Source organism: Sphaerodactylus townsendi, linkage group LG05 (assembly GCF_021028975.2).
Source record: "Sphaerodactylus townsendi isolate TG3544 linkage group LG05, MPM_Stown_v2.3, whole genome shotgun sequence".
Lineage (NCBI taxonomy): Eukaryota > Metazoa > Chordata > Lepidosauria > Squamata > Sphaerodactylidae > Sphaerodactylus > Sphaerodactylus townsendi.
In genome coordinates this window covers 87,857,249-87,880,023 of record NC_059429.1, presented here as the reverse complement: position 1 = coordinate 87,880,023, position 22,775 = coordinate 87,857,249, and the positions used below count along the sequence as shown (strand labels likewise).

The following is a 22,775-nucleotide window of genomic DNA, read 5'->3' as shown; positions in this document are numbered from 1 at the left end:
GAATCAGCTCTAGTTTCAAAAGAAAAATATGCAAGAGATGTTGGATCCATGAAATACACAGCAGAAAACTATAAAGGACTGGTTGATGCTGTCATTACCATTTTTGAGAGTTTCTAGCAATTCCTTGAAAGATATGACATCACTTCTGGGTTTTATGTGGCTTTACCCAGAAGAGACATAGGGTTGCCAGGCTAAACCTCACAACTACCGTGTTTCCCCGAAAATAAGGCAGTGTCTTATATTAATTTTTGCTCCCAAAGATGCGCTATGTCTTATTTTCAGGGAATGTCTTATTTTTCTGTATTCTGTTCGTCGTCGGACATGCTTCCAAACAAAAACTTTGCTACGTCTTACTTTTGGGGGATGCCTTATATTTCACACTTCAGCAAAACCTCTACAATGTCTTATTTTCCGGGGATGTCTTATATTCGGGGAAACAGGGTAGTAGGAAGGCTAGGAACATTGGGGTGGGGGGGGTTAGGGTCAGGATTAGGGTTAGGTCATCTCTAGCTCTAGGAATGTCCAGAAATCTCTAGCTCTAGGAATGTCCAGAAACTCTATGTTTCTGGTTCCTACAGCTACAGTTTGTCATTTCTGAGTTGTACCTGGAAGTAACATAGTAATATATCTGCCACTGGTGTTTCTTTGTTCTCACTCTGCCAATTGGAACAACAGTAAGTAATGGATCGTACAGTGGGAAGTCTGGCAAAATACCTAGTTGGGAGGCCAATGAATTATAAGGCTCAAAGAAAGAATTCTGCTCAAAGATCTCCTCATGATCTCAAGATCTCACTCATTAAGAGGAAAATCGACCACCACCACCCAAAAGCAAAGTATTTGTAGTCAGGGACTGATCCAAGCCTGTTGTGAAAGAACTGGTTTATTTACATATGATTCCTAGGGTTACCAGCTTCCATATGGGGGCTGGCTTTTTCCCAAAATTACAACTGATTTCCAGACTTCAGCAATCAGTTTCCCTGAAAAAAAAGTACAGCTTCAGAATGTGGACTTGATGATATACCATGAATTCTAAAAGAAAATGAAGTCCTTTCTCAAACACCCACAAACCTCCCATAATTTCCCCAGCAAAGTTGGAAACACAAAATACGACTTGGGCCTAATGACCCTAAATTGTGACAACTCCAACAGTCATCTTAACAACTCAATTTCTTCTTCTCAGATACCACCTCTCCTCCAACATTTAACTCTTTATTAACTGTATCACCCCACCTATCTATTTACCATATGGAGCTCCTTTTTTGTGTGTGTGCTTATTTGTTACACAACCGGATTGCTTGTTAGGCACTCATCCTGCCCTCCTCCTAACATCAGAACAGAGTGTCTTGGTGAATGTAGCTTTTACATTTGCATTATGAACTGACTGAAGCACAACCCAGCCTCTCACATATGAAAAGGTCCTCCCCCTACAATCCATGATGTGAGGAAAAGATGCTACAATGCAAGAAAAGGGTACAAGTTAACAGAATAGTATATGGGAAGCTGAGAATCCTGAATTGTGTACCATTTTCTTTATACCAAGTGGAAATTTTATGTGGATTTTATACCAAGTGATTTTATGGCACATCTGATCATGCAAGACTATTTGCTCGTTCATTTATGGTGCATTTCTAGGCAGAGTTACACTCATCTAAGCCTAGTAACTTCAATGGATTTGGAAAGGTATAACTCTGCTTAGGATGGCATTGTTATTCATTCAATAGTAGAAAAAAATCTATTCATGTGCTTATTCACCATTCCCTTGGATTACCTCCCATCTGAGTACTCCCCCACCACCACTGATATCCAATTCGCTGTTTGTTTCATAAGGTGGAAAACATGCTGCAAGGCTAATGTCTCTTTTATGCTTTGATTTTAGGTCATAGTAGCTACTGCCATATCTGGAAGCTTTAATATGGGTGAGAAATACGATATGCCAATCGTTGGGCACATTAATATGGGGTAAGTAGGACATTTTGCGGCCAGAGGTAAATAGTGCAGAGATAAACACAGTCCAGTTTGAACTGTATGAATAAAAGCACTTGGAAAAATACTGTGGGATAGTGAAAATACCATGAATACATGAGCCATAGAAGACTCATCAAAACCAGATTTATACCAGAGCTCATTAGTGGGTTTTCAGATTAGCTTATAGAAGCTTGTTGATGATATATGATGTATCTATTCACATGTATGGTGTAAGGGATTGATTTGTATGATAGCCCCACAGTAGACCTGGTTCACATTACTAACTGGTAAACTGTTAGATTACTCAGTCTTTGGACTGCAAGCCATTTTTTGTGCAAATTGTTGATACTGCTGGTGGTAGCGGCTGCTGCTGCAGACCTGGTTGGCATAGTGGTACAGCCAGCCAACCAGCCAGCCAAATAGACAACCAATGAACAAGTGTGCAGGTGCAGAGAATTGCTCTTCTTCACACCTTATGTGGTGCACAGACCCTGTTTCCAATGCATGAAAGGTGCCATACATCATAGTTGATACAACTGTACATTCAGATGTCAAGCACGCTGAAGACTACATTTTCCAAGGTGCACCGAGACACAACATCTCACACGATGGCACCCATGGTTTGGTAATGGTAGAGGGCAGTGGCATAGTGCCCACAGGGCAGGGGAGTGACACCCCAGGTGGAGCAGTGGTGGAGGTGTGACCGGGCCGTTGAAGGGGCATGGTGGGGACGTTCCAGGGTGGGCAACACACACACACACCTGCTGCAGTTTCCCCTTGCACCGCCTCTGGATGAGAGGAAGATTGTCTTTGTACACTTACAGTGGCTGGCCACAGTCATTTGTACAAGTATGGCCAATCACTAACTACCCAGTAAATTTAATGGAGGGAGGAAGAGGTGGTACAGATGGGACAATAAATGAACAAATAACATTAATTCATTTATTGCTTTTTCCATTTATTCGATTATCAGTGGCTCATGCGGAGTTGGGTTTTTGTTGTAATTAATTCCCAACACTTATCTCAGTACATTTAATAATCAACCTCTTTCTTACTAGAATACAAATATAATTAAAGAGTAGTTTCATATTTAATTTCAGCATTGCAGTTAGGTGAGTGGTGGAAGCATACAACAGAAATGAAAAATTTTTACTTCACTTCTGTGATTCCCATCTTTGCACATGAGCATGCACACACCCCATCTCAACAGCTGTTAGTGTTGCAATCAGACCTGCTAAAGGGGAGAACAGAGTGCAAACAAAATGGGAACAGTTTAAAAACAAGTTGAAACAGGGTTCCTAATTCCAAGTGGTGAGTGTTTAGCAACATCTCTAAATAGAATGGAAACTAGGGCAGCCTAAGAGTAGAAAATGTTTGCAGGTCCTGAGTCAATCTATTAATGAATCATAAGCACAGTCTAATTACTAACTACAGGCAGTTACTGCTGGGTAAGATATGTGACAGGCCACACTTTGAAACTGAAATTATAATAAGCTGCATACAAATCTACATTCCTGTGCTGGAGAAATAAACAGGAATAGATCTGGGGGGTGTCCTGTTTTTTAGGACACTGCTTTCCATGAAGTACATTGAATCCTAAAACAATGAGGCATCATATGTTCTTTGATCCTAGGCCTGTGATCATACATTACTTTTGCAACATGCTAGCTATTGCAAAGCAGCTTCTGTACACTTGTTCCATTGTTAATGTACTGGCAGTCATTAACTTATAGATTGATCACGTGGATACTCCATATACTACCAACTCCTGGATCAGGTGCCATTACCTAAAAAACAGAACATGAACCCCCTTCCCCCCACCAAAGAACCACATTTTTTGGCTAATTTGATCTGTAGTAGCACAGAGCCACTACTGCAGCAGTCCCTCATTATATGCAGCAATTATCACTAGTACTCTTCAAAATCCCTATCTGTAGTTAGATATGAAATTGACAAAGCTGATCCAATTGACCATGCTAGTTTGTTTTTCTGCTTGAATATTAAGATTGCAAGTTCTATGGGAAATTGACAAAGCAGATCCAATCAACCACGCTAGTTTGCTAGTTTAATATGACAAAGCAGAGAAAGAGAAAGAGAAAAAAAATGGCTGAAGGGGATGTTGGGCAACTACATGGATGTGGATAAGGGGCAGGTGCTGGCACAAATGGAAACAACAAGAAACAAATGGAACAGGTGCCATTATCTGAAGGAACAGAAAGGCATAGTCCCCCCCCACACACACACACGTGTGCACAGAGAACCACATTTTTCAACCAAATTAGACCTGCTATAATACATAATTGTTACTGCAGCAGTCCTTGTCAATTTCCTCCTGCAAAACAAGTTCCCTTGTCAATTTCACTTGCTTCTAACTGTGGACGCAGCTAATTCAAGATAAAACTGACAAAGCTGATACAATCAACCTGGCTTGTATCTGTGCCCAAGCATTTCTTCTCTAATGCAATATGACAAAAGTTGATTCCACACAGTCCAAATATCCTGGGTTGAGCAAGGGAGATATCCTGGTTTGGCCAAGAAGTTCACATGGCTCCCGATCCTAAATCGGGTTTGTCCTGTGATATTTCTCTCATTCCAGGTTTTTCAAAAAATGCTAAAATGTAAATCTTTTTCCAAACCCCCGTATTGAATCTCTTTTGTGAGAATGTCATGGGAGCAAAACCAATTTATCTTTCCCACCCTGCCACCTTTCCCCGCCTTACATCATGTTCGTTTCATTTCTGCTGAGTTGCAGCCCCCCTTTCCGAAAAGTTCACCAAGCAGGTTTTCTGCCCTTTGACAGCTCTCCCGGGAGCCAGGCCAGCTCCCTAGCCGGAGCCACTTGCTAGCCGAGCCAGTGCCCAGAGAGCCCAGCCATGCAGCTCCGGGCTCACATTCCCAGCCATGCAGCTCCGGGCTCACATTCCCAATGTCCTGAGGGGGAATGGTGAGGAAGCGCCTGCCTGGCAGGATGCTCTCACCCCATGACAGCCCCAAAGACTAGTCAAATGTTGTTTGGTATATCGTGTGTGTGTGTGTGTGTGTGTGTGTGTGAGTGAGTGAGTGAGTGAGTGAGTGAGTGAGAGAGAGAGAGAGAGAGAGAGAGAGAGAGAGAGAGAGAGAGAGAGAGAGAGAGAGAGAGAGAGAGAGAGAGAGAGAGAGAGTCTCATGCTGGTTTCTTGCAAAACCTTTAAATTTGGATGGGACATAGTGTTCTGCCCAGACACCATGTGCATAATGGATTTCAGGCTTCCATTTTGTTTGTAGAATTTGAAGCCCTTGTTGTAGATCATTTTAATGAAATGTGACTATCTTTAATATTGCCATTATTCCTTGAGCAAATGGCAGTTGGCCGCTATATTGTTCTCCACAGCTTGCAGTCATTTTTACAGGAGGAAAGTTAATCTTGCTTCCATATCACAGGCCTCTGAATCTGACTTCCTCTTGGCCTCCTTGTTATTTTGATTCCAGCTTTCCTTCTGCCACACTTCCTCAAGTAAGCAAATGGAAGGACATGATCGGCACAGCTTTCTCACTTGCCATTGTGGGCTATGTGATTAACTTGGCCATGGGCAGGACTCTTGGCACCAAGCATGGCTATGATGTGGACCCCAACCAGGTAACATCCTTGGCTCTTCGAAGAGAAATGTAGACATCAAAGAGATCATCTAAACAGTTTGTCTAAAAATTCTGTACTGCCATTCCAGAGTTAGGATCTGATTGTCCTCCTCAGAGAGTGAAGTGTGTAGGGAGTTGTATTTGGAGTTTCTGAAACACATCCACCCATGTTTCCACATGAAGAACAATGATTCATTTTCAGTTATTACAATTTTGGAGCTCAAACCACATGTAAAACGAGCTTGGGCTACCCACAGTCTTTCTGAAATGTGCAGGCAATGTTTGTATTTTTGAGATTTGAAACACACATGCTCACCTGCCCTTTCAGATCGTGCATAGTGAAGCTACAAAATGTGCACATTGCCCTATTCACACAAAATGGCAACCACAGATCTTGGAAGGATTGCACATGGCATGATCTACCCTTACATGTGGTTTGATCACCAAAACTGCAATGACTGAAAAGGGCTCCTGGTCATTATGAGAGAACTTGCTACATTATGAGAGAACTTGCTACACAAAGTGGTCTTGAGACTGAGTCACAATGGTCTCACAGTGGTGAGGGATTTGCAAACAGCAGCACACAGTACTGACTTTTCTCAGTATGACCATAAACATCAAAAAGTGTGATATTAATTGGGTGTGTGGAAAAGCACATGGAGAGCAGACAGGATCTGCTGCATGTAAAGCACTAACCCTGTGGAGGTAGTTGCTATGTGGAGTTATTTAGAAGATGGTTGTAATAGCACGAGTCCTAAATTTTGTGCCTTTTCTCCTGCTGTGGTCTTGAGTTGTTTCTGTATACAAAGGCTGGGCTGGGCAAGTTTGTAATTATTGCTGTTTCATATTCCCATAATAGCTGCTTGACAACTGCAAATTGGCTTGAAAAAGAATCTGAAGCAACTGCAGAGGGGCTATTAGTTGGATATTTAGCAATTAGTTCAAGTGATTATCTTGTAACAGACTAAACAAATTCCTCTGAGGAGATCAAACTTGTGCAATTTGTGAATAACTTGTGTCTATCACATGGCAAAGATGGTGTGTCCTCCTTTGCTACCACTTGTAACAGCTGTGGCTTGTAAATAACAGACCCAGGCAAGTGGGCCACAGGTTATCTCTTTCAGATCTTTCCTTGTCCCCTGCTTCTGAATGAATGACACGTTAGGGATAACATCGTCAGATTAGCCTTGTGGTAAAGAGAAGCCTGGTTGCATTTTCCTGGCCAAGCGTTTGTAGTTGAGTCACATGTTCTATAGATATGTTAATTAGAGAATTCCAGGATATTTCTGGAATGAGCAGGAGCCATACTCATGTGGTGTGAATGAGCCTTAGGGAACGGGAAGACAGCTCTGCATTGTCAGGGCTGGCAATCTTTGCATGATTAATGGATTAATGCCACCTTTTCATGAGGAGGATGACAGTGTGACTGTTCAACCTACTTTTTGCACCCTTGCAATTGCTGCCAAATGAACCTTACTGTAAGGGTAAGGTTGTGTGTTGTCACCTGCACTGACTTGCCCATGTATTTATTTATTAAATTTCTAAACCACTCTCCCCTGTTACAACAGGTTCAGTCAGAGTGGTTTACAACATGTAGTTTCCAATAAAATCAGCCAAACAACTATTCATGGTGCTATTCATCCTTGTTGCTTCTACAGGAAATGCTGGCCCTGGGTTGCAGCAACTTCTTTGGATCATTTTTCAAAATCCATGTGATCTGCTGTGCTCTTTCTGTGACCCTAGCCGTGGATGGAGCTGGAGGAAAATCTCAGGTTATCTTTTGTTTATTTTTTCTACTTACATTGCAGATTTTCTCTGAGGAAATCAGAGAATATCTTAGATGTTCTCTCTGGCTAGGGAATCCTTAGTATTTATTTACCAAGTTGGGTCTAGGTCATTGATCACCCCTATGGTGCTCATTAGTGTGTTTCCTAGTGACCATTAGCTTCTTCCTCAAAGATGGAATAGGAGGTGGTTTAGAAGAGTCTTCAGGGTCAACTTTATGTCTTCAGGGAGGACCTATTCAGAAACAGATGCCTTCACTTCAGAAGGTTGCTTGGCTTGGAAGTGCCTAACATTTTGTGGTCAGACTCAATATGTATGGTATCTTTGTTACTGGCACCACCATACCTCCCCCTACATGGTAGCCATGTTATTATAGTATGCATCATGAGTTCTCAAAATTCCAAAAGCACCCACAGGTTCAACAACATTGGGGACCCTTTGATTTTAGCTATAACTATTAAAATATTACCCAGTGGAATTATTTGTACAGAGGGCTAGATATATAAAACAAGGAATTATCAGTGATTTTACTAAATTGGAGGATGCTATGAGATATAAATAGGCATAAAATCATGTTAGGGATATTGGTATTGTGGAACAGCCATCTTAACAGTATGCATTGCTGTTATTACTGCAAGGTTGGCAGATCTCTGGAAAACTAGAAACAATTAAGATGCTAGGAGTTTGTAACTTCTAGTCCCACTAATTTTAAATTTGGCCAACTTCAGAACCAAAAATTCAGAATATACTTATTTTCAACTGTAGTACTTTGGGGTATTGTTGCCAGTTGCTGCAGTGAATGAGTCACCTGAGCTTAAGAAGCAGCAATACTGAATGGATCACAAGCAGGGTTTTCATCTCCGTGACAGAAATAGCATCCTGCACTAGAAAAGTAGCGCAAGGTTATGCTTCTGTATCCTACCTGACATGAATGAACTACAAAGGCCCTTGCTTAATAGGCACTGACGACAGCTCTGAACTTGTGTTCGATATCCAGGAATTTGTGTTAGATACCCATGAGTGCTTTGGCCTCAGGTTTTAGACAGAGGTGTTTAATTCAGGGATCTTTAATCCAAACTAGAAGTGTCAGCATCCTTTCCAGGTCCTCACATTGAATGAAAGTCTGGAATGTTCATGACCAAGTTCTGCTTGCGATAAGTTACATTTCTTCTTTCAGGTGGCAAGCTTTTGTGTGGCAATTGTCGTGATGATAACCATGCTGTCTTTGGGAATCTATCTGAGCCCTCTTCCTAAGGTAAACACTCAGCCAGTAGGATCTGTTTAAGAAAATAGTATTAGAATTAGATTAGTTCGCTTCTATGGTAATATTTACATCAGAAGCTTAAAGTGATTTCAGTGGTCATTCCCACAAACTTTGGGAATCCTGGAAACTGACTCTAGGAATCTAATTCACAACGTAAAAATACAAATGACAGTATTTTGGAGGAAAGCCACAGCAGTACAAAACCAATATACAAATGAGTATAATAGACATGTTATGTGATTTTTAAGCCATCCTTTTCTATTCAAATCAGATTTTTGGGGTAGGCAGGAATCCGTCAAATTACAGAATCTCTTAAGCAGGATGGTTTCTGGGTATCAGTTATCAGGAAGATCCCAGTTAATATTTCTTTAAAGCATAATACTCTTCAATTCTGCAAGGCTGTATCTTTACTAGAAAGTAAATCCCACTAAACTCACTGGAAATTACTTACATGTAAAGAAGCTTCAACTCAAGATAGAAACTAGAATGAAACTAGGCAAATGGACAAAAATATAAATTCATAGAGAGGTTTGGACCCAGACCAGGATGGCCCAGGTAGCCTTATTTCATTGGATCTCAGAAGGTAAGCAGGGTCAGTCCTAGTTTGCGCTTCGTTGGGAGAACTTGAAGGAATACCAGAGTCGTTATGCAGAGGAAGGCAATGGCAACACCACTCTTAATCTCCTACCTTGAAAATTCGGCTGGGTGCCATAAACTGGCTGTGACTTAATGGCACTTTGCACATACATATGGGCTTAGACCAAAGAAAATGGAAGATGATGTTGTGAATTTGAAGGCAATTCTTTAGTATTGGGGAGGGAAAGCAGCATGGTGTAACCCAGGCCGATTATACACTTGCAAGTTACAGGACCTGAAAGTGGGGGCAGGCAAGCCACACAAGCCACGCAGCAGACAGTTGAGGACCTCCTTGCATGTAAAAAAGGAAACGTGAGGAGACCTCTCTGCAAACTCACTGTGAAGCAAGGAGTGCATGGAAAGTGCTCTATGTATAATGGGTCCCAGTCTCGTCAGATCTCAGAAGCTAAGAGTCAGTACTTGGAAGGGAGACCCCAAGGAAGAATGCAGAGGAAGGCAATGGCAAACCATCTCTGATTCTCTTTTGCCTTGGAAATTGTTTGCTGGAGTTGCTGTAAATTGGCATTAATCTCACATCAGTTTACACACTTCAGTTTTGCTTCTAGTTGACAGCAAAAAGAGCAGATTGAGATGAGGACAAAACATAACTTTGTTGTAAGAAAAACAGGCATTTGTATTGGAACAACTTTTGGGGGGATTTTCCCCTCAATCTATTTTGATTTTGTATGACTGTTGTTACAGGCTGTTTTGGGAGCCCTGATAGCTGTGAATCTGAAGAATTCTCTGAAGCAGCTGACTGACCCTTACTACCTCTGGAAAAAAAGCAAGTTGGACTGCGTGAGTGTCATATCATGCCACATATTTTGTGTGTGTGTCTGGGGTGGGGATGAGTATTGTTCAGTATGGAATGAGTTTGTTCCATCACCAGCATGAAGACTAAATAGTGTGTGAGATTTATGTAAGCTTTCTAACCAAATATTTTGTATACAAAATTCTTTAGAACAACTTTCTAAAATGGTATTCAAATAGTAGGCATGGTGACATACTGAGGTTGTGAGTGTGTGCTCATATCAGAAGAACATGAATGACTGTTTGGCACAGAAACCAATCAGATACCCCTGGCTCAACAAACAGGGTCTAGATGCCAAAGGCTTCTATTGTTGCCCCTCAGCACTTGTATCCATGTAGCTTCTAATTCATCTTTGTGCCTAATAATCCTTATAGAGTTGTCAGCTGCTCTAGAGAAAAATGGTCTGTCTCTTTAAAGATGTTATTCACCAGGTGATGTCATTTACCTTCATGGCACAAAATTTTTCACCTTCCCTTTCCACACATTAAGCTTCTGTTTAAAGCTTCTGCCTGACCAGTTGGTAACCCTACAACTTTGGATGATCTCATTTTAAAGCCTGCTAAATCTGTGCCCATGACTATATCCTCCTACCCTGTTTCTCCGAAAATAAGACATCCCCTGAGAATAAGTCGTAGTAGAGGTTTTGCTGAAGTGCTAAATATAAAACATCCCCCAAAAGTAAGACATTGCAAAGTTTTTGTTTGGAAGCATGCCTGTCGAACAGAACACCAGAGCATGCAGCTGTGGAGCGGAAAAATAAGACATCCCCTGAAAATAAGACATAGAGCATCTTTAGGAGCAAAAATTAATATAAGACACTGTCTTGTTTTCGGAGAAACACGGTATGGCAGTGAAATACAAGTTAATTTCTCTCTGAATTGGGAGTATTTCCTTTTGTCCTCCTGAATCTGCTGCTCATTCAATGTTTGCATATTCTATTATTCTGGGAGAGTGAGAAAACATTCTCTCTACCCACTTTCTACACCTGTGTCATGACCCCGCATCTGTCTTTTCTCTAAACCAAAAAACCCTAAACTCCTTAACCTTTCCTTGCACAGAAGGTTCTCCAACCCTTTGATAATTTTGGTTGCCCCTTTTCTCTACCTCTTCCCTGTAGCATCCTTTCAGAGATCCAGAATAAAAAATGTGCACTGTATTCCAAATGTGGTCATATCATAAATGTATACAATGCACTGTTTTGTTTTAAGCCCCTCTGCTAATTATCCCAGCGCAAAATTTGTCTTTTTCTTTTTACCATCGCCACACACTGAATCGATATTCTCATTGAGCTCCTCACCATAATCCCAAGCGTTCTCTCCTGGTTGGCTACCATCTGTTTAAAAGCATAAAGTTAGTATTTTTGCCATGCTGTTGTCCACTCATTCACTGTTGAGAGATCCTTTTGGAGCTTTTCTGAGTCAGCTTTGGATGGCACCATCTTATTTCATGAGACTCACTGGTATCCTCCACAAACTTGGCTACTTTGCTGCTCATTCTTAAGCAGATTCCGCATGGGCCAAAAACAGCAGTGTGAAAATGTTTTAAAATGGTGTAAAAGGGTTTACACTGTTTTCACACCACTGTTTTTGGCCCATATGGAATCCGCCTTAATTCAGTTTTGTTCATAAAATTGCACAATATCAATCCCCAAGTAACCATATTGCTTACTTCCCTCCATTGCAAGAACTGAGCATTTACTCCTACTTTCTATTTCCTGTTGATCTGAAACTGGCGAAACCAGGAGAAGGCTAAACCTACCTGTCCTTTTATATCCTGACTGCTAATTTCACTCAGGAATCTTTAGTAAAGGTCACTGCTGAAATCTTTTTAGAAATCCAAGCAGATAATGTCCACAGGATCACACTTCTTCACATGTTTGTTAAGCCTCTTGAGCAAGTTCAAAATGTTTGTGAGAAAGGACTTCCCTTTACAGAAGCTACACAGATTCTTGTTCTTCTGCATTAACTATGTCATAGAACATTTTTGACAGTTTACCCACTGCAATCTTTTACGCTAGCTGGTTTCTATCGCCTCTGTATCCAAATTGGCATTACATTTGCAACTTTCCAGTTTTCTAGAGTGCAGGACAGTTTTAGCAATGAAGTCCATATTTTTGACAGATTAACATTTTCACATTTGAGTTCCTTAAGGATCCCTGGGTTGAGTCATCCAGCAGGTCATCCATGTGTCCACAGCCCTCCACTTCTGCAGTTCAATGCAAGGAAGTGACCTGCTGTGTTTATGTCTTTCCACAGATGGTCTGGGTGGTGAGCTTCCTCTCAGCCTTCTTCCTGGGCTTGCCCTTTGGACTTGCTGTGGGAGTAGGGTTTTCCATCCTAGTAGTGGTTTTCCATACCCAGTTGTAAGTATTATCTTGGAAATGATCTGCAATGGAAATGCACAAGGGTAGGCATTTTTCAGATTAAACACACACATGCACACACATATGTCTGGGTCAAAATTTCAAAGGCAGGTGTAACCAGCAGCTCCATGAAAATGAAAGTGCCAGTCCCCATTAGTAAATAATGATGTCAGTTTAAGCTAACAGCTTCTTACTATATTATTACCATAAATATATTTTTCAGCTGATTTGAATCTGAAGGTATTTATGTCACACACAACAACACCTGCTCCATTTGCCCTTACAACGATTATACATAAAGCGCAATCCACTTACTGCTGTTGACCATCTCAGGATAAAAAATAAATGGACTGGGAGAAGAAATATTTCCACTAATGGAAGACAGTGAGGTAAAACAGAAAAGTGGGTAAGATTTAGCTCCCCTCTCTCACAGTGGAGCAAACATACACGGCCATTCCTTAATATAGAGGTTGGTCTTGGTGACAAGGTCCCTGGTGTACTCGAGCCCCTAACTCAGCCAGACCTAGACACATGTTTTTGTGTAATCCTAGAAATGGGTTGTAACCCCAGAATGAAGAACTGTGGGTGTTCAATCTTTTGCTTGCATTTTGAAGATTGAAAGAATGGCAAAAACCTCGGGCAGGATATCTGAAGTCATTCTCTATTTGCTGCTAGCTGAGGCCAAGCTGGGCAAAGCATAAAGTTAGAGAGCCACAGAAGTAGGAGAGCTAAGGCTTTGCTTCCTTCTTGCTAGCACTGCCTGAGTGGATAAGCATGGATGGTCTGTATCTGCCTCACTCATGCACTCATCAGTGTAAAATGCTGTTATATCAGTCAAAAAAAAAAAGCAAAGCTCTGGGTTTCTTGCTGGAGCTTCTCTTTCTCTGGCGGATTCTGCATGGGCCCAGGGAGCGGTGGGACACCAGCATAAAAGACACCGGTGTGGCCCTTGGGCCGTTCACACACTTGTGTGCAGGTGACCCAGGAGCTGCCGCAGCCCGCAACAGCTCCTCTGCATGAGGCGCACCGCTTTTAAAAAAACTTACCTCCGTGTCCCTGCATAGCTCCATCAGGAAGAGGGGACACGCCCCGTGGCCCAGGCAATGGCCTGGAGGTCAGAAGGCAGGGGTGTGTCCCCTCGTCCTGATGGAGCTACACAGGGACACGGAGGTCAGATTTTTTTTAAAAGCAGCACGCTAGAAAACAGCAGCATCCCCCCGGTGCCATTCGCTTGGCACCAAGCAGACACTGCTGTTTTTCATTTCATTCAATGAGCGAGACAACAAAACACCATTGGGGGGGGGGAGCGGTGCTGCCTCGATTTGGAGGTGGCAGCTGTGGGAAGTTTCTCCCCCAAACGGTGTTTTTATCAGGCTGACACCGGTGAATTCGGCCCATGCAGAATCTGATTCTCTCCCTCTAGTTTGTTGGTGTCCAGCTGTAAGAGGCCTTCCTGAGGATCCTAAGTGCTGTGAGGAACCTCCAGCCTTTGTTGCCCAAATACAGTCAGTAGAGATCTGCAGTCCACATATTCCCTCATCTATGAGGATTAGTTGTTCCCCTTTGCTAGAAACCCTGAAAAACTACCCATGCAGAGGTATTCTTGAACTTAAATTCTCACATTCAGTTTTGAAGTAGTCATCCTGAGGTGATATTACTTTTCAGTCACATGTGTTGAGTCATCCTGGTGAATGTACCCATCTTCTAACAGTTGTTATCTATCTTGAGGTTAAAAGTTTGATAGCTAATATGTTTGTTTGTGTTCTATCACTTCTCACCACATGGGGGTGTACTTCTAAAAAATTCAATGTATGAAATTCTGTTACCTATCATATTTGCAAGACAGTAGTGTTCAGTGCTTGTGAATTGTGTTTAGGTAGACATACATGCACGACGTCTTATGATAAAGAAGAGGGAGATTTAATTGTACAGTGGCTGGTTGTTTTTTTTAATGTACTAAATGATTTATTAAACAGACACATCCTTGCCTTGGCTATTCAGCCAGGAACATGTCTTCAGAAGGTTCACTTGCACCATTGGATTTCAGTAACATGGAAGTTATTTCAGGCAAATAGCTTCTATGGAGTGGTTATATTTTGACACTTCTTCCATTTTTCTCTTTAGCCGCAATGGCTGTATCCTTGGCCCTGTAGCTGCTTCTGATATATACAAGAACCCCAAAGTCTACAGTAAGGTAAATGTTGCAGCAAAAATCTCTCACCCCAGTTTGGTCATTACCCAGCCAATATAAAAGCCAGAAATTTATTTTATCACAAGGTGATGACTCCTCAAATTAATTTGTGGAGTCTTTTTAAAACGTTTTTTTCTTGTGATATTCATGGCCAAGAAAGTCACATGGTATATTGGTTAAGAGCGGCGAATTTGAATCTGGTGAACCAGGTTCGATTCCTTGCTCCTCCACATGAAGCCCACTGATTGGCATTGGGCTACTCACTGTTCTATCAGAACCACCATAGTCAGCTGTGACTTGATGGTATTTTTACCAATTTCTGGCCAAAGTTCAATGGAAGTTTCAAATACAATGTCGATATTAGGTCTTTTCAGCCCTGAATTCAGATATGTTCAGCTTTGGAATGTGCAAACACATATTCACAAAAAAATATGCATACCAAAGCTAGCAAATACCTCTGTTGCCCTGTTCACACAATCAATCAATCAAATCTTTGTTACGATCATAAGATAACATAAATAAAAGATAGTACACAAAGGATAAAACATATTAAAACAGGAAGTATAAATACAGGAAGCCCCATCCACAGCCTGAGGTGTCGGGATGCAGTGCTGCTACTACCTCCCTGGCCGGCTGAAAGCCCTCCAATTGGCTGAATGGACCTATACTACCCTTTTGGTGGCATAAATCGAGGGCACTGGTCACAGCATCCACAGTATGAAAGGACTGTTAGGAGCCAACTAGCTCCATCCCCGTGAACGCTCTGGCCTGTCCCTCCCTACACTGGCATCCAATTGGACACCCAACACAGCTTGGAACAGCAAGATTCCCTTCTGGGTTGGACACCGTCGAGGTACCTGCCTGCCTCCCAGTTTGCCCACCCCACTGGTGCACTTGCCAAATGTGCTGATGGGGTGTGCACTTGCACCAGTGTAAACTCGCACTGGCACAAGATCCCACTGGTTTCATTGAGCCGCTCACCCCATACCCCTTTGGATGATATTCACACAAAAGGGCAACCATGCACATAGGGAAGATCACAGGCAGCACAGTGTGCCCTTATGTTTGGTTTGAGTGTCAAAATGGGAATGAGAGAAAAGGCAGTTAGCTTTCTGTTCCTCCCAATAGTTAGGGCAACTACACTAAATTACGCAGTTTGGAAACAGAGGCACATTTGCTTAACTTGGACAATATATAGGGATTGCAGCATTCAAGTTTTCCTTCCTATTCCTCAGGAGAGTATCGCCCAGATTTACTTTAATGGTTTGCAGGATCTCTTCTTCCAATTCCTCCCCACCCCCACCCCCACCCCCAGCATATTGAAGCACCCCATCATCTTGCGCAGCACCTGAACCTTGTTCATCTTTCTCTTACAGGTCCAAGAAATAGAAGGGATTAAAATTGTCACTTACTGCTCCCCACTGTACTTTGCTAATTCAGAGATATTCAGGGAGAAAGTAATAGCCAAGGTAAGAAATAATCTCCATGCTCAGATGATGAAACATCCTGCAGTATTTCAGAAATATGCAGTGTCATGTCACACTAGCTTCTGTAAAACATGTCCATCGTTTTCATATTTCCCAATAGCAAATATCTTCTAAATAAAAGCATATTGTGCTATTTTCTCCTGTTGTTTGCTGGCAAATGTGGGGCAAAACCAAGCAAAATGTTCTTCCACTATTTCCTTCACATAGGTTTCTAGAACTGTGGGAGAGAAGTCCAATAGGGAAGTTTGGGGTTCGGGACAAACTAGCAGGGGAGCCCCAGATCATGGAATTTGAAGATCTCTGGCCGGGGGGGGGGGTCACCTCTTCAGGAAGCCCATTCCATATATCATGAACCATGATGGAAAAGGCCCGGGCTCTGGTAGATGCCAGGTGGGACATGGCCAATTGGCCATGCTGGAAGGGGCTGATGGGAATTGTAGTCCATAACATCTGGAGTGCCAAAGGTTCACCACCACGGTCCTAAGATAAGGGAAAGGAGTTCCTTCCCTAAAATTGCAGAGTCCCTTTTTAAGTACCAGATTTATGTTCAGACACCTATAAATTGAGCCAGAACAGGCATTATTTTATTCTTTATTTAGACAGGTGTGGATCCTATAAAAGTCTTCTTGGCTAGAAAAAAGTATGTGAAGAATCAAGAAAAAGCTGTGATGGTGGCAGCACTACCAGGACAAAAAACAAGCAAGCTGAAATCTGTCTTCAGGAAAAACAAGGTAATTTAACCCTTTCCTAGTTGTAGAAGATATTGCGTCCATATAATAGATTAGAAGAGCCATGTTGCATGGCAAACACTAGTCATCCTCAGGAGCCAGACAACCACATTGTTCAAAAGACATACAACAGCTGCTCTACCTGCTACAGCTCTAACTGATCTGGACCAGATCTGGCAGCCCTAAGTTCCCCTCCTTCCTATGACCATGGTACACCCAGCCAAATGCTATTGCAACTGCAGAGGTCAATGACAGCAGCCACAATAGCTGCTGTGATGGATGCTGTCCTTCTCTTAGATAATATCTGGGTTTTACTGAGACTCAGCTGCCTATGCATGGGGGTGCATCACCCCTCTGGACAGACTGATTCTATAGCTGAATTCTTCAAAGGAATACTCCCCATGCATCCATGAAAGAGGAGGACTGTGCTTGTAAGAAAACACAACATATATCAATGAGCTGTATAATTAATTAGAGAGTAGGTTTCCTGAGTGTTCCCATTTTGAAATCTATGGCCAGCTGACTCAGAATCTGGAAAGCGGGGATCCAGAAATGCACAGTTAATGGTCACACATGAAAATGGCTTGCAGAAGACTTGCAGACTGACTGCATCACAACATGCAGTGTGTGTGAAAGACATGTGTTATGTCTAGCCCAACGTTTAAACTGTAGTGGAGACCAGGATCTTGGACACAATACTGCTATTTTGTGAATGTATGGTTTAGATTCAAATGCTAGGGCAGGGAAGATTTTTTCATATCGGTTATGTTATTATAGGGACAAGAATGCCAATGGAATACCAGGGGGAGGGGGATGCTGAACTGCCATCTGCCATTTTAAAAACAGAGTTTAGCTCTTCCCTCCATCCTTGTAGTGGCTATGGTGGAGTATTCAGATGTATGTGGAAGGTGGCAGAGCTGGCAAGCCAACCCCCTCTTCTACCCCACTCAGATTAATTTCTACTAACAGGTTTCCTCTGTGAACTTCAGACATGATCCACATACAGATACCTCACAGAGAAAATTCTTATTTTTTTTTTAGTGGTCTGGGAGCTTCCCTTTATTGCAGAGGCTTCTTGCTGCCCATGGAGGGGGGGAGGGAATTCCTCCTGTGGAAACTGTCTGAAATAGCTAGGGAAGATGAGTCTTCTTCCTGGGTTTTGCAATTCCCTCTTTCATGCATTTTTTAAAACGATTAACTTAGTTTCAAGATAAGGACTCCACCCAGAATTGCTGGTCTTCCTCTGTCCATCCCCCCTTGAATAACACACTGCAACTGAACTCTCCCAGTTAGTCATGACGCCTGAGCCGCAGGCACCTTAACAAGTTGAGGTTAGCCTTTTCCCATAACTGGGATTCTTAACTGAGAATCAATTGAGGTCAGTAATCCCAGTTACTGGGAAAGAAACTAACATCAGTTTGTTACGGGGTCTGCCTTCAGACATCATGGCAATTTGGAGTTAATTGAAGACTTTATATTCAATTCTGGCACACTGTACAATAGGAAGAGGGAAGGGGGACGGAGGAAACATGTGAGTCTAACAGTTACCAGGTTTGGCTATGTCATGAGCAAACTGAGCTTTATTTGTGATGTCTGAAGTTCACACAGGAAACCTGTTAGTAGAAATTAATCTGAGTGGGGTAGAAGAGGGGCTTGGTTTGCCAGCTCAGGCTTGGCATTTAGGCCAGTGCCAGGGTCACACTGCCTCCACAGCACTTTCGGCCTCCCCTTTGGATTGCTCTGTCAGAGACTTTCCAAAGACTTTGGTCCCTTTTTATTGAGTTTATCATTAGAAGCGATGATTGAGATTTGATTACATGTTCTGTAATGTGAAATAAGATTACGGAAATTATCTTGCTCTAATTTTTCAATAAAAAGAAAGAAAAAATGGTTTCCCACTCTTCACACCTTTATGTAAGACAGGGCAGTTCTACACTGAAATACTAATTTGGCCCAGGGCTTCAAAATAAAAAAAAAGTAAGCCAATGCCTATTTTGCTGACTTCGTTCAGCTTAAAACTAATAACAAGGGTCATCTTGGAGGTTTGAAAACATTTCAAGTTCTTTATCAGCAGGATCCATGTTTCATGAACAATATTAGGTGCCAGTATTGTGCAGAATCCATGTTTGCATTCTTGAGGTTTTTGGACATAGGGAACAAGGTTTTTCAGTCTTCACCATCTGAATAATAGAGGAAAAACACCCTCCATTATGGTAGACATTATGGACCTAAAATGGTATTATGCAGCCTTTGCTTAAGGTAGCCATGGTAATTCTCTCTTAAGTGTAGATTTGACAGAGAAGAAGTTGAAAAAACCTGTGATTGTCTACAAAAGAGCCAGGGACGTAGGTATAGGTTTTTATGGGGGGGTTCGGGGGGGCACCCCCCACCCGCCTCAGGGCATGGCCACGCCTCCCCAAGCCCCGCCCCTGGCCTAGCGCTTATAAAAGCAGCTCTCCGAGGTCGGGGATGGCAGACTCCCCTGCCCTGCCTTCCCCTGCCCCTCCCCTCTGGGCTGAGGCATAGAGGGAAAATGGAGCCTGGTGCAAAATCTGAGTTTTGCACCCGCCGCCCCCCTGGGGCAGCCGCTGTGATGCAGGAATCCACCCCCAAACAGCATCACTTTCAATGGTGTTTAAACTAGATCCACCTTAAAGGGAGAATCTGGGGTCCCTAGTTAAACAACATTGAAAGTGATGCTGTTTGGGGGTGGATTATCCCCCACCCTGAAACAGCATCACTTTCAATGTGGTGTAGTGGTTAAGAGCAGGTGCATTCTAATCTGGAGGAACCAGGTTTGATTCCCTGCTCTGCCACTTGAGCTGTGGAGGTTTATCTGGGGAATTCAGATTAGCCTGTGCACTCCCACACATGCCAGCTGGGTGACCTTGGGCTAGTCACAGCTTTTCGGAGCTCTCTCAGCCCCACCCACCTCACAGGGTGTTTGTTGTGAGGGGGGAAGGGCAAGGAGATTGTAAGCCCCTTTGAGTCTCCTACAGGAGAGAAAGGGGGGTTATAAATCCAAACTCTTCTTCTTCTTCTAAACTGAGGACCTCAGATTCTCCCTTTAAATCCATGCCAAAGGGGGTGGATTTAAAAGGAGAATCTGGGGAAATTTGGGGGGTGCCTGCTGTCAAGGATGCAATGGTTAAGCTAGAAGCACCAAACTTTCAGGGTATCTTTAGGAGTCTCTCCTAATGATACCAACCAGGTTTGGTGAAGTTTGGTTCAGGGGGTCCAAAGTTATGGACCCCCAAAGGTGTAGCCCCATCTCCTAAGCTCCCATTGGAAACAATGGGGGAAGGGGGCACCCCTTTGGGAGTCCATAGCTTTGGACTCCCTGGACCAAACTTCACAAAACCTAGGTGGTATCAATAAGAGACTCTCCCAATGATCCCTCCCAGGTTTGGTGAAGTTTGGTTCAGGATGTCCAATGTTATGGACCCTCAAAGATGTAGCCTTCATTTTCTATTAGCTCCCATTGAAAACAATGGAGGATGGGGCACTCCCTTTGGAAGTCCATAGCTTTGGACCCCCTGGACCAAACTTCACAAAACATGGGTGGTATCAATAAGAGACTCTCCTGATAATGCATCCCAGGTTTGGTGAAGTTTGGTTCAGGGGGTCCAAAGTTATGGACCCTCAAAGGTGTAGTCCCCATCTTCTATTAGTTCCCATTGGAAACAATGGAGCATGGGGGCACCCTTGCCCTTGCTCCCTCACAACAATCCCTGAAAGTTTGGTGCTGCTAGCCCAAACAATGTGCCCCCTGCAGGCCAAAAACCGAAAAAGCACTAAAACGTTTTAAAAACCCACAAACGGGTGGGCGGAGCTTCGGACATGATTGGGGGGGTTTCAAACCCGAGAAACCCCCCCTTACCTACGTGCATGAAAACAAGCACAGAAACAGTCCAAAGTTCTGATCCAAATCAGGGCCATTAACAGATTAATCCACACCATGTGTCTTAAGCAAGCAAATAGGAACATGGTTCTATGTCTTTAAAAAAATCAGGTTAACCTATGACCTGAATTGATGAAAACTTGCATGCTACATCAAGGTTCAGTGATTTCCTGAGAGTAGACAATTCTTCCTGAAAGTACTATGTCTTCCTTTGTACAGACCATATCACTGCAAGAGCTCCACAAGGAATTCGAAAGCACTACTCCAACAGATACCAACAACAACCAGACAGCTTCCAATGGCACCAACATTTCCCACATATCATTCAATCTTTCTGTGAACACGTCAAGGCAGGACAATGCTTCCTGTGCACAGGGAAGCACAACTAGTCATCGGAGCAGCACCTGCAGTGATATCCCAGCCTCTAATGTTGATCCTATGATTACCGCACCCCCATTTGTCAACTTCCACACCATTATCTTGGACATGAGTGGAGTTTGCTTTGTAGATCTGATGGGGACAAAGGCCCTGGGAAAGGTTGGTTTGTATCTTGCCTCTAATTTATTTTGTTTTGGCGATCTTGTATTGTTCACTAAAGCTATGCCTAAACATTTTCATTGAACTTGACCAAACAAACGTAAACAGAACTGTTGGTTTTGTGTAGCTGCAGTAGGTTGGCTTTAGTAACTAGTAAGGTCACAATTGGTAGCTGAGCAATTAATCAGATACCATATCTGTGGCACACAAGTCATATGACATAGATATATCCAGGATCAGAGTAAGGCTAAGAAGTTAGTGATATTTACCAAACAGGGATGGGATTTTTTGATTTTCCCATTGCTGGTGAGGCTGAAGGTTAAGTGGAGCAGCGAGTGGAGCAGTTTTCCCCCAGTTTCCTTGCCTCATTCCTTGAAAGTGGCTACATGCTATAATGTGGCCACCCAGGCTTTGTGTTTTTTTTAAATTGGCAGCAGAGTATCATTATGTTAGCATAACATTGTAACAATAGGTGCAACAGTTTCTCTGAATTCCACCTCTCTTTTTTCAAGTAAGTCTCCACTTCCTTCTCTTAAGAAGATATGCCTTTTTCCTTATATTTATGCAAGGGAAGAGGATAAAGATTTACTTTAATTAAAAAAATGAAAGCCAGTTCAGAGAGGCTGTTACACTAATTATGAAAGTATATCGCTCTAACAACATTGTAGTGCCAATCTAAAAATTAAAATAAAAGTCCCTTTGGCAGGGGAGGAAATGGCTGCAATGTAAGCTGGAAAATCCAGATTTTTCCACATATGCAGCAGCCATCCTTGTGTTACCATATACTTTTCAAAACTTTGGGGCAAAGCTGGTTTGAGGAAGATCAGAGGAAACCCAGAAGTACAAGAATGCACCACGATACTGTGGGACAGAGGAAAAAACCTGCTTCCCAAAAGCATTGAACTCAGGACAGATGATCCATGTAGAAGACTCCAGTGATAGATGAGAAGAAGGCTGCTGTCATACTCCTTCTTGACATGGTTTATTGGCCCCTGGTTCAGTGCTAATGGGAAATGAGTTTCCTTCTGGGGTTTCCCCAACTTTTCTCTAATCTTTTTCAAACTTGTTTATTTCAAAGCTTTGGAAAAGTTGCAACAAACTCTGGATGGCTGCCATGTGGGTGGGTGTATCAGCAGTTAGAGCAACAAGGGAGAAGCCACATGAACCTGGATCTGTGTAGGAAACACCACGGAGTCAAGTGGAAATGGAAAGTAATAATACAAATATGTTAGATCAGTGGATAACAAGAGTAAAGATCAAGAATAAGCATGAGACAAGAGTGAATTTCCATGCATGAGTCTTTTTCAGACATTTTTGGTGTCCCCTATCTTTGGGGAAGATTGGGTATTGGAAGAGCACACACAGGCATATCTAGGGTGGAGAAGACAGGGGACATGCCCTGGGCACCACTCTTTGAAGGGGGCACCAGCTCACACCCTGCAGCCTCCAAGTAGCCAGCGCTGAACTGTGCCCTGCCTTGAACTCCATGTGGA

General features: G+C 42.7%; 1 protein-coding gene and 1 long non-coding RNA gene across 3 annotated transcripts in view; one reads left to right on the top strand and one right to left on the bottom strand.

The window, feature by feature from the left end:
• Positions 1-22,775, top strand: part of SLC26A9 (solute carrier family 26 member 9) — a 70,030-nt gene that overhangs the window by 36,993 nt on the left and 10,262 nt on the right. For both annotated transcript variants that reach the window (XM_048496942.1, XM_048496944.1), the window contains 10 exons: positions 1,877-1,959; positions 5,434-5,581; positions 7,239-7,352; positions 8,543-8,620; positions 9,968-10,063; positions 12,332-12,438; positions 14,563-14,632; positions 16,006-16,098; positions 16,716-16,847; positions 20,965-21,282. In XM_048496942.1, the coding sequence (XP_048352899.1) occupies positions 1,877-1,959; positions 5,434-5,581; positions 7,239-7,352; positions 8,543-8,620; positions 9,968-10,063; positions 12,332-12,438; positions 14,563-14,632; positions 16,006-16,098; positions 16,716-16,847; positions 20,965-21,282 (1,239 nt within the window). The remainder of the gene's footprint in view (positions 1-1,876; positions 1,960-5,433; positions 5,582-7,238; positions 7,353-8,542; positions 8,621-9,967; positions 10,064-12,331; positions 12,439-14,562; positions 14,633-16,005; positions 16,099-16,715; positions 16,848-20,964; positions 21,283-22,775) is intronic.
• LOC125432871 overlaps positions 11,687-22,775 on the bottom strand; it is a 31,254-nt gene continuing 20,165 nt past the window's right edge. The window contains exon 3 of the long non-coding RNA XR_007244561.1: positions 11,687-12,461. This is a non-coding gene — a long non-coding RNA (uncharacterized LOC125432871). The remainder of the gene's footprint in view (positions 12,462-22,775) is intronic.